The sequence below is a fragment of the Zea mays genome, chromosome 9, assembly GCF_902167145.1.
Source record: "Zea mays cultivar B73 chromosome 9, Zm-B73-REFERENCE-NAM-5.0, whole genome shotgun sequence".
NCBI classification, from domain to species: Eukaryota; Viridiplantae; Streptophyta; class Magnoliopsida; order Poales; family Poaceae; genus Zea; species Zea mays.
In genome coordinates this window covers 13372925-13384740 of record NC_050104.1, presented here as the reverse complement: position 1 = coordinate 13384740, position 11816 = coordinate 13372925, and the positions used below count along the sequence as shown (strand labels likewise).

The window sequence follows — 11816 nt, the reverse complement described above, 5'->3', positions numbered from 1 at the left end:
CGTTTGGGTTGGCTCCTCTCCCCTGATCATCGCGAACCTTCCTAGTTCGCCTTCCACCAACTCCATCTTGGTGAGCATGGTGACGTCGTTCCCCTCATGTGAGATCTTGAGAATGTCCCAAATCTGCTTGGCGTTATCCAAGCCACTCACTTTATGATATTCATCCCTGCACAATGAGGCTAACAACACAGTAGTAGCTTGTGCATTTTTATGAATTTGTTCATTAATAAACAAGGGACTATCCGTGCTATCAAATTGCATTCCATTTTCTACTATCTCCCATATACTTGGATGGAGAGAGAACAAGTGGCTACGCATTTTGTGACTCTAAAATCCGTAGTCCTCTCCATCAAAGTGAGGAGGTTTACCAAGGGGAATGGAAAGAAAATGAGCATTTGAACTTTGCGGAATACGAGAGTAATCAAAAGAAAAGTTCGAGTTAACCGTCTTCTTTTTCTCATAGTCGTTGTCGTCGTTGTCTTTTTGGGAAGAAGAGGACTCGTCGCTGTCGTCGTAGTAGACGATCTTCTTGATGCGCCTCTTCTTCTTCCCGTCCTTCTTCTTATGACTTGAGCCTGAGTCAGTAGGCTTGTCGTCTTTCGGCTCATTGATGAAGGACTCCTTCTCCTTGTCGTTGATCACTATCCCCTTTCCCTTAGGATCCATCCCTTCGGGCGATTAGTCCCTTTCTTGAAGAGAACGGCTCTGATACCAATTGAGAGCACCTAGAAGGGGGTGAATAGGTGATCCTGTAAAAACTTGAAACTTAATGCCACAAAACTTGATTAGGAGTTAGCACAATAAAGCCAAGTGGCTAGAGAGGAGTTCTTGCAAAACACAATAACCACAAGAAGATCAACACAGATAGGCTCAGTGGTTTATCCCGTGGTTCGGCCAAGTCCAACGCTTGCCTACTCCACGTTGTGGCGTCCCAACGGACGAGGGTTGCACTCAACCCCTCTCAAGCGATCCAAAGACCCACTTGAATACCATGGTGTTTTGCTTTGTTTCACTATATCCCGCTTGCGAGGAATCTCCACAACTTGGAGCCTCTCGCCCTTACAATTTGATGTTCACAAAGAAGCACAGAAGTAAGGATGGGATGAGCAACGCACACAAGACACAAAATCAGAGCACAAACACGCACACAAGTCACAACTCGAGCTCACAACACCCGAAGAGTTCTCTACTCAAATGGAGCTCTAGTTGCTATCACAAAGAATCAAATGCGCGGAATTGGAGTCTTGGTGCTTAGGAATGCTTAGAGAATGCTTGGTGTTGTTCTCCATGCGCCTAGGGGTCCCTTTTATAGCCCCAAGGCAGCTAGGAGCCGTTGAGAGCATTCCAGGAAGGCAAATCTTGCCTTCTGTCGCCTGGCGCACCGGACAGTCCGGTGCACCACCGGACACTGTCCGGTGCGGATTTCTTTCCTGTTTTGGCGCAGCCGACCGTTGGAGATTTGGAGCCGTTGGCGCACCAGACACTGTCCGGTGCACACTGGACAGTCCGGTGCCCCTTTCAGACCATTGGCCCGGCCACGCGTCACGCGCGGATTGTGCGGCCGACCGTTGGCTCGGCCGACCGTTGGCTCACCGGACAGTCCGATGCACACCGGACAGTCCGGTGAATTTTAGCCGTACGCCGCCGACGAATTCCCGAGAGCGGCCTTTTCACCAGAGCCAGCCTGGCGCACCGGACACTGTCCGGTGCTCCCAGACTGAACTGTCTTTGGCTGAACAAAGCCATCTCTTTTCCAAATTGATTTCTCCTGTTTCCAGTACTTAGACACAATACATTAGTCCTTAAAACAAAGTACTAAGACTTAGAAACATACCTTTATGTTGATTTTCACTTTGTCCATCATTTGGCATAGATTAACACATGACCACTTGTGTTGGACACTAAATCACCAAAATACTTAGAAATGGCCCAAGGGCACATTTCCCTTTCAATGGCAACATTCGTGCGGTGCTAGGAGAGGTGGCTGGCAGCTAGGCCCGCACGGCAGTGTAACAGGATCGGGACCATCGATCTCCCAACGGACGGTCATAGGCGATTCCACACGACCGCACCCCTCGATCGAATCTGCATGGTCCAATCCCGGATGGACGGTAGAGAGGTCGGCGTCTACCTCCGATGACCGAGCGCATCCGCGCCATCCCACCTGCGGCAAACGCCATCGCCGGACATCCGGATCCCGCGATCTAGCGCACTAACCTCAACTCTACGGAGTGCTACGCAATCACAGGGAGCTAGCGAACATGAGGCAAGGGATACTCACCAGCCTCGGTGGCGAAGAAGACGTCGCCCACGGTGCCACGCAGTCCGCGCGCTCCGACGACAAATTCCGGGCAACTCAGGGGGTGGTTTCTTCCAATCGGTCACGAGCGCTTCACCAGAGACCCCACGAGGCACCCAGACACATCGAGAGTTCCCCGAGCTCCAAGCGTAGACTAGGGCGGTGTTGGCGGAAGAACTCCATCCGCGGCTCTCTCTCTCTCGCATGGCCGAGGGTATCAGGCTTTGGTTCTGGCGACAAAACACGGGCGCGAGGAGCAGTTGGGGAACTGGTAGATAAATCCCCGGAAGGAGGCGACGTGGGCCGCAACAACTCCGGTGGATGTGCGTGGGTAGGTGGGCATGGCGACATTCACGCGACGCTAGGAGAGGTGGCTGGCAGCTGGGCCCGCATGGCAGTGTAACAGAATGAGGTGAACGCGGCTGGCGTGTATGACCAGTGGGACCCGCACTCAAGTGACCGGTGGCCAGAAGCGCGGCGGATGGGTGACTGACGTGGGCTAGCCCACCTGTCGACGCCGAGTTGTGGAACGGGCTGCGCAGAAGGAAATCCGCAGGTGGGCCGGGTTTTCAAATTTCGGCCCACGCGCCATTTTTCTTTTCCTTTATTCTTTTTCTGTTTTCTCATTTTGAATTCAAATTTCAAATTCAAACCCTGTGGTAAATTATCCACAGATTCGAAATACAATTTGGTCATGCCCAAAATGTGTTAAATTTATTTATTTATAAATTTATTTTGTGTTGCATAATATTCATCCCTATTTTATTTATATTGTTCTCAATTCCCTAAAGTGCACTTTTGGTTCAAATTCAAATTTTCCATCTCATTATTATATCTCTATTGTTATTATTTTATTATCAAGTGCACAAACAAGTAAAACTCCATCATGATGCACAATTTAGTGGCATGTCCTTTATTAATTATTTGTTTTTAAATGAGGTGTTCATATGTGATGGTAAATAGAGATAACACACATATATAAAGGAAATAATTTCTCCTCTTATATTCTCTTACAAATTGGGTATTACAGTGATCTCCCAACTTGCTTCACCACCCAAACTGATGTCCAAGATGGCTCGGCCACTAGTATCGAGCCTCCTTCCAAAGTTACACAGGGGGACTCTATCTCTCCTCCTCTAAATTGGCCTTCATTTAAATGATTGACAAGGTAGATCTTCCAATTATCTAGCTTCCCTATTTCTAGCCATGCGCCACATAAGGAAACCACCGGTGCTCCTCCAAGTGCTGAAAAGGCCCCAAGCGAAACTGACCATCCCATAGGTGACTACTTTTCGTTATGGATATCCCAGAATTATTCTTGAATGATTTATAATCAATGAACTTCTGTAGATCCCTTAATTGAAGAAGCCCTTCATGATGGGAGAGAAACAATCTTTCCGACAACCCAGAATGAGCTTTCATGAAGTTCCAAGAGCATGTCATGCATAAGATTGATCTTGTGAATTTCTGCTCTTGGCAATATTACTTTTTAGGATATCTTGAATGAGTTAGAAAAGAAGTCTCTTCTGCTTACGCTGAAGAAGTTACCTAATACTCTCAAAGGGTTGCACGATCAACACGAGGCAACCATGTATGAGCAAATTTGATTATTTCAACACTATGATGGCTTCAAACAAAAAAGATGTGAGCAATAAAGTAATACGTTCATCGATTACTAATTTTTTATTTAATTTTTCTATGTCCATATTCATATAAAAATGTTATATTTTTTTAACACATTCTATGCTACAAGGTAGATAGATCGATAGCAATTTATTGACTCTCCTTGTAGCAAATCCCTACGAAATTATACTTTTTATATGATGCTATTTGGATAAAAAAAGTTTGCATTGCATGGATATTATAGAGCTTGATAAAATCTATAACTTTGTAGCTTACAAATGATCGATACATTGTTCTTATCCATATTAAATGAAGACGTAGATATGAAATTGGATCGATGCAAATAGTATGTCTAAAAATTGTACCCATTATTTCGGAACTATTATGACTTGAAACATATATGTTATTACAAACTTATCCATTTTGTTGAGCTTGACAATTCTTATATAAGCTATGATTGCTTAAAGCTACACTGAAAAGAAATATCGCTAATTGGAAGTTTTATTAATTGAATCAGTAAAGTTTAAATCTTGATATTATAACTGTGAGAGGAGTATATTCCTGCAACTGTTTTATTAAATCAATTATTTATCAAATAAATAAATTAATAAATAAATAGAGAGCATCAGACTGGAGTCTTAACTTGGAGGCCTCATCTGCTAGTTTTTGCTTGCAAAATCTTATTTGTCTCTCTGTGAATGGAATATCTAAGATTGACCGACCCACTTACATGCAAAGAAGATTGTATGATGATTTTGTTGATATCAAATAGATTTCCTTTTTGTGAGATGGCGTTACCTTTCCTTTTTTTCATAAAAAACATATATTTATTTCACCGTGATAATTGTTCTGTTAATAGGTTTTTATTTGTGTTGCTAACATTTATTTATGATACCTTCTTTTGTTCATCGCTTTGGTTTATGGTAGTATATTCTTTGTTCGTTATAATTTTACTAGCGTTATTTTTTTATCCGTTTTAAAGTAAAGATTTTTCTAGATGCAGATTTAATTTAAATTCAATGCATGACATTTGAACATTTTCCTTTGCCTCACAACAACTTATGCTGTTACTGCTCATTTTATATATTTTTGTCAATCATAGAAACTTTATATTATACAGACAAAAACAAATAATATTTTTTTATAAAAAACTGTGCTGACGTGTGAGCGTTGTGTATAGAGCGCGCGCCCGCGAAAGGCCGAAAACGCGAGGCCAGTTGTCCGTACTTATCCTACTCAAAACAGAATTCGACTTCGGAGTTGGAAGTCTTAAGAACCACGCCACCGGCCGGCTTCCATATACATAGGCCACGGCTTTCGCAATTAGATCTCTCTCACGCTCGTGGATCCTGTTTCCAATCTTTTCCAATCACGCGGCGGCGGCGGCAATGGTACCGACGCCTCCCAAGCGTCCGGCACCGGACCAAGAACCAGGCGCCGCTGACGCAAACAAGCGACCGCGGCACAATGCTCCCGCTTCTCCCCGGAGCATCGCGGAGTTCGAGCTGTTCGAGGTGCTCGGCGAGGGCGCCGAAGGCGTCGTGCGCAGGGGGCGCGACCGCCGGACTGGAAAGAACGTGGCGCTCAAGTGGATCTTCGGTGATGGGCCCGGCGGCCACGGCCACCCCGACCGTCGCGCGCTCGCCATGGAGGCCGGGTGCCTCCACGCGTGCCGCGGTCACCCCTCGATCATCGGGATACACGATGTCGCCGCCGACCCCAAGACCGGCGACGTCCACCTTGTGCTGGAGCTGGTCCGCGGCGGGCTAACCCTCCGCGAGTCCATGTGGAGGCCCTTGTCGGAGGACGTGGTTCGCGAGATGATGCGGCAGCTAATCAGCGCTGCCAGGAAGATCCATGACGCCGGGTTCATACATAGGGACATGAAGCCAGAGAATGTCCTAGTCTGCCCACTCGGCGCGCTCAAGGTTTGCGATTTCGGATCGGCGACGCGGCAGGAGCCCGCCGGTAAGCCGCATGAGGCGCACCCCGTCGGGACGCTGCAGTACAACTCGCCGGAGCTGCTCGACGGCAACTGGTGCTACGGCCCGGCCGTCGACATGTGGGGCCTTGGCTGCGTAATGGCTGAGGTCCTGACTGCTGAGACCCTATTCGATCTGGAGACACGGGAGGAGATGCTCGACGAGATGTCCAAGCTTCGAGATCAGATGGCCTCTACGTCTGCGGCAGGGAAGCTTGATCCGGAGTGCTTGGCGCATCTGTCTGAGGCCGGGCGTGATGTGCTAACGGGACTGCTGGCCTTCCGCCCAGATGAGAGGCTCACGGCCGCCGAAGCACTTGAGAAACCATGGTTCAAAAACTTCAAATCACATTGGATAGGATTGTAGTTGTTGCTCGCGCGTTTATAGTTCGACCCATCTTTAGAGCAGGAATTGATCAATGTAATATTCATTCAAAGCAATGAAGTATCGACTTTGTTTTATAAAGGTCCCTTGTTATCTATTCCTTCCTAGCAAGGGATGTATATTTACTAATGGTTGAGGAAGTTCTATCTCCTGTCAGGAAGTTGTTGATTTTAGCCTAAAATTGAGAGTTATTGCATGGTGTTTTACCAGGTGTCTTTATTCTTTTTGCCAATGATGGATGAAAGCAGTAGCTGAATCTTGCATATTGCTGAGCACCAGTTGAATCTTTATGAATACTAGTTTGCAATCTTGCATATTGCTGAATCTTGCATATTGCTGAGCATTTGGGTGGACCACACTGCCTAAAAATGGGGACTTTCCAGATTTTAGCTTTGCCTAGCTATTTTCTGAAGCCATTTAAACATGTACCAGATTCTAGGAAATGCTGCACACTACACCGGATTCTGAAGTCATATAAATATGTACCGCAATAGCCGGCGGTTAATATCCCTTAGGCCTTGTTTGGGTAATCTTGGATTGAAGTGGATTGAGATGATATAAGGTGTATTGAAGTGTAATATGAACTAATTTCACTTTCAATCCCTAAAATACTCTTCAATCCACTCCAATCCCTCTTTATCCAAACAAGGCCTTACCTTTTTCTGGTCTACTAACTAAACAAAATTAAGTACATCTGCTGTTTGAGTTACATGTCTGAATCGTCTGCTGTTGGATCTGTATGGGTCACGGGGAAGCATATGTTTGAGTTACAATTAGTACTGATAGAAATGCGTAGATTGTACATATAGAGAATTCTTCAGGAATATGTTAAGCTTTTCCTTTAGAGCACCTCCAACGGTTTAGGTACAATCCTAGCTAAATTTGGAGTACTGAGGGCTGTAAAAAAGATAGATAAGTTCTAATTGGGTGGATGTATCCAACAAACTCTCCAAATATAAATGTTGACCTGTAAAATCTCAACTACTCGTCGCTTAAAATTTCATCCACAGTATCCAATGGAATGGCGCATTGTAGTTCTTTGATCTGACACCATCACGCGCAGCACCCTCTTCACGCCCGAGCCAGGTCAGCAACTTCTCACCTTCTGTTTGCCACAGCACTTGGCAATCCATACTTCGTCGTTGGCGCATCACCGAGGTGCTGCCCATTGTGTACCTAGAAGCTACTGCCACCAAGAGTTGGTCACCTTGGACGGTGTCGTCGCGCCATCATGACATCGACTGCAGAATATGCGAGAACGACGACGAGGGAGACTGTGGTGGCGCGACAGTAGTAGGACGTCGCGGGAAACTCGCAACAGTGATGGCACAGGATCAGTCGACCGCGAGCAAGTCGATGGTGGTGACTGGAGAGCGGGAGGAAACGCGGGAACGACAACCAGGGACGGACCTAGACAAAAATCTGAGTGGGGGTCTAATTTTAAGTGGGGGCCTAAATGAAGGGTTAATTACAAATAAGCGTTTGTGATTATAGTAAATAAGGTAAAACTTCCACTAAATCAATAAAATTGAGTGGGGGCCTGTGCCCCCACTGCTCTTAACATCGGTCCGCCTATGACGAGGAGGTCGCGAGGGAGGGAGATGGCGAGCCGTACGCCTCGACAAAGATACCTAGCGAGGAGGAGATACCTAGACAGATAGCGAGAAGAGGAAGATGGACAGTCTCTTGGATGAGTTTTCAACGGGGTTTTTATTTGTTTACCGAGCCCAATCAATTTACATAGGCTGTTGGAGGTGCCCTTATCTGGTATCTCTATTTTGCACCATGTGTAGCCAGGCAGTGGTGAAGCCAGAGCGAATCAGAGGAGGCTACAAATGTCTTAAGGATGCATAGTATTAATTTATGGGTAGTGCATATATGGTGAAAAATTAGTCTAAATCACTAGATTTACAATTTTTTGGATTAGTTTGGAAATCACATTTTTCCATGGAATTTCAATTTTCTCAAGGGAAAATAAACTAATTTCTCTTGGGAAAATGAAAATCCCATGAGAAAATGTGGTTTCCAAACTAGGTCTTAGTGGGTGCATAAGCATCGGGTCCACCCTACCTAGCTTCGCCCATGTAGCTAGGGTCATAAGCATCGTAGAGACCTCAATTGACAATATATAAAGCCACGGTCACCATTGCTTGTTACTTCACAAGTAGAGGAGGAGCTGTCTGAGAAACTCCCCTGTTGCAGATTTCAGATTCATAACATTCTAGGCGTCAGGTTTTGTTCCAAAAAATCCAAAAAAATGATATTAAATCTTCCCTTCGCTGATAATTTTGAACTTTGATTTCCGAACTGATTAGTTGTAGACATCGATTTTTTTTTCTGGTTCCCGGTTTCCATTTCCAGCAGATATTGAGCGACTTGCTTGCAAGTGAGTACATATGAGCATTACAAAATGCATGTCTAAGCTTTGATATATGCACACATTAATTTCAAATGACAAGCTCGGGGTGAATCCTTAGAACTGTCTGATTAAGAGCGGTGGTAATGAACTAATGATCACTGCTTAAATGTTTTTTCACAATTTGTTTCAGTTCCAAATTAATTTAGTTCCAAAATAAATAGAATTGGAGCTCAATCCTAATCTGATCCTATAACCTAATCTGATCCTAAAATTTAGAGATCATACCCTCACCCCTAGATAACAGGCGAGCATCATCGATGCACCATGCCCAGCTTCGTCCCAGTCACAAAAGCATGGTTTCTGCAACTGCAACCCATCAATTGTGACGACACACGTATCAATATCACATCAGAGCTCATAATTCACCAAAGAACACTACAAAACCTGCGTCATCGCGGGTCAACACCAGACAAGGTTATGGAACATCGAAGCAAAAAAGCACGGAGGCTAGCCACAGCGGCCAGATCTACAAGGTAAAATAGCAAAACCAGAACTGGGTTCCACCGAAGCATTAAGCAGATTCTGTGAAAATTCGTTCCAAATACACTTGGGACAAACAACTCTACTACATTGTCCAACATGAAAAACGAGATAAGATGTTATTACAGATATCTGACAGCTTGGATATGTAACAGCAAAAGAGTTGGGGCGCTCCAAAATTAGGTCCTAGAACTAGAAGACCACCTTTTTCACTTCTTCGCCTTCTTTGGTGCACTGTGACATTAGAGTGTCAAAATTGAAAAAAAATGTCAACATACACATGAGCTAATTCAAGAAAACTAGGTAAAGTGTAGTTAGTTCCGGGTCACTTACGCTGCAAACGGAGCAGTAGCTGATACTGGTGCTGCCGCAGGTTCCCTTGGGCCCTACACAAAGATGAAACAAGCATTTCAACATAGAACACAAAAGATGGAAGAAACAGGTACATCAAAATGCCACAATCTGTCAGCAAAAAATATACACAAAATCTAACAGTTTAAAACAAACTACAAGCCATAACATGACACTTTGAAAAACAATGATAGTACACTAAATTAAAACACATGGCCAAAGGACAATCATATGCAACAATGTAGCGAGATGAAAAAAAATCAAGCGTAGTTTCAATATTGAACAGATCAACAAACTAATGGAAGTTAGTAAATTTAATTACCATCAATCCATATCATAACACAGCAGGTTCAATGACAATAAAAATATACAGTTTCATGGCATTGAGACATTGTCTTACCTGAGCCAATCTCTCCTCCCTCCTTGCAATCTTTCTCTCACGGGAAGCCTTGCTCTTGGCTCGCTTGGCCTCAAACTGATCCGAGAGAGTCTTCTCTCTGGCCTTCTCGGCCTTTGACTTGTGGATGCTCTCCATGAGTACCCTCTTATTTTTAAACATGTTTCCTTTTACTTTCATATACATATCGTGGTACATGTGTTTGTCGATTTTCTTTGCTTCACGATACTTGCGCAGCAGACGCCTGAGGACACGCATCCTGCGCATCCAAAGGATCTTGGTGGGGAGCCTAGCCTCCCTGGTACCCCTGCGCTTACCTGCAGGGAGATCATATTAGCATACATAATGCAGGGCTAAAAAAACAGATAACTCAGATATAAATTCACATGGCAACGAACAGAGTAAATGAGTGCTGCAGCAGTATACCGTAACCAGAGTGCCTCCCCTTCTGCTTGGCCTCATGGGCCCTCCTTGCCCGGGACCTTGAGTGGATTTTCTGTGGCTTCTTAATTATGAATCCATCCTTCACCAGCTTACGAATGTTCTGACCTGTAAAGTAAGTTGTATAGAAATGTCATACTTATGTTCCTTGCGTTTCAAAGCAGTGAAACAAGATTTCAATGCTCCAACAAAAGTTCAAACATAACACTGATCAAAATTGAACGAGCACAAAGAATAGAGAAAACAAGTACCCGCGACAACACTGAGTAATATAATAACTATCTCACCTCCATCTAATCACATAAAACTGCAGAGACATGCATGGCGATATCAGTGCTAAACCAAACAGAAAAACAAATGCATGAAAAATAAAAGCCTGAGCACAACACCTCAGACTAAGATAAAATCATACTTCTAAATCATCAGCAGACCATGAAAGTAATAGCAGTCATAGCAAAAACAAAGTAATAAACCAAGTAGGACAGAAGGTACAGTTTGCAAGTACGCCATGAACAGAATATGTATTGCTAAATAAACAATTCTTTGCGAATCATCAGCAGTGCACGAAATAATCAAAAGACACAATAAACTCTATGCACAATTGCATCACATAGCAAACATTGTCACAAAACTAGATATACAGATAACCTAGACTGCACATTAGAAGGAAATAAAGTATAATAGCAAAAATAACATAGATACAATTAACAGTTTAAAATCATGTGCGCTAAGATAAGCAACACAGCTATATGAGGTGGCAAGCAGTGAGTGAGCTATTATGGACACCTGCAGCAACAGAATGCAAAAATAAACAAGAAGGTAACAAAACCAATAGATACGCGCAGAAACACAGACATACTCCTACGACGTCAACCGAACTGAACGATCAAGGGGTGAAAAGGGCGTCCGTGGTCGGACCACTCGGACGCCGTTGCTCATCGACGAACGGATTCGACGCCCAGCAAACACGAAATGGGCGGGGGGAGGAGGCGGAGAGCAAGCGGTGGTGGTCTTACGCGAGTTAGCCATCGAGATCTCGTAGACCTCGTTGGGGTCAAGCCACACCTTCCCCTTGCCACATTTTAGGACTCCCGCGGCGAGCCTCTTCTGCGGCTTGAGGGAAACCATGGCCTCCGCCGACGAAGAGGGCCTCCCTGCCGGGTGAGTGGGGTTGTGTCTTGTGTGTGATGGCGCACAAGTCAGGGAAGAGTGGCGGCCGCGCGGAAGGTTATATACCGCGAGGATTAGGGTTTCCATGGAACCCTCTCATTGGGCTAGGCCTGTGTGGAGGAGTCCGGCTTATTGTACCAAGGCCTACTAGATGGCCTGACAAAAAAGGGGCCACTCAAGGCCCTTTGTGGCCTTCTCTTTTATTTCCGTTTTTTCACGCCTAATAGCGTAGGTACTTACCGAAAAAATAATGTAGGGCTATTTTGGCAA

General features: G+C 44.8%; 2 protein-coding genes across 2 annotated transcripts; one reads left to right on the top strand and one right to left on the bottom strand.

Moving 5' to 3' along the window:
* Positions 1-5267: 5267 nt before the first annotated feature.
* On the top strand, positions 5268-6428 carry LOC103637962 (putative cyclin-dependent kinase F-2). The gene has a single exon (XM_008660962.4). The coding sequence runs from the start codon at positions 5311-5313 to the stop codon at positions 6268-6270; it is 960 nt and encodes a 319-aa protein (XP_008659184.1). The 5' UTR covers positions 5268-5310; the 3' UTR covers positions 6271-6428.
* A 2774-nt stretch (positions 6429-9202) lies between these two features.
* On the bottom strand, positions 9203-11557 carry LOC100216841 (Ribosomal protein L19). The gene is made up of 5 exons (NM_001143234.1): positions 11393-11557; positions 10362-10484; positions 9939-10252; positions 9521-9573; positions 9203-9421 (listed from the first exon to the last, which is right to left on the bottom strand). Exons 1-5 carry the CDS (start codon positions 11502-11504, stop codon positions 9397-9399), a joined length of 627 nt encoding a protein of 208 aa, NP_001136706.1. The 5' UTR covers positions 11505-11557; the 3' UTR covers positions 9203-9396.
* Positions 11558-11816: the final 259 nt, after the last annotated feature.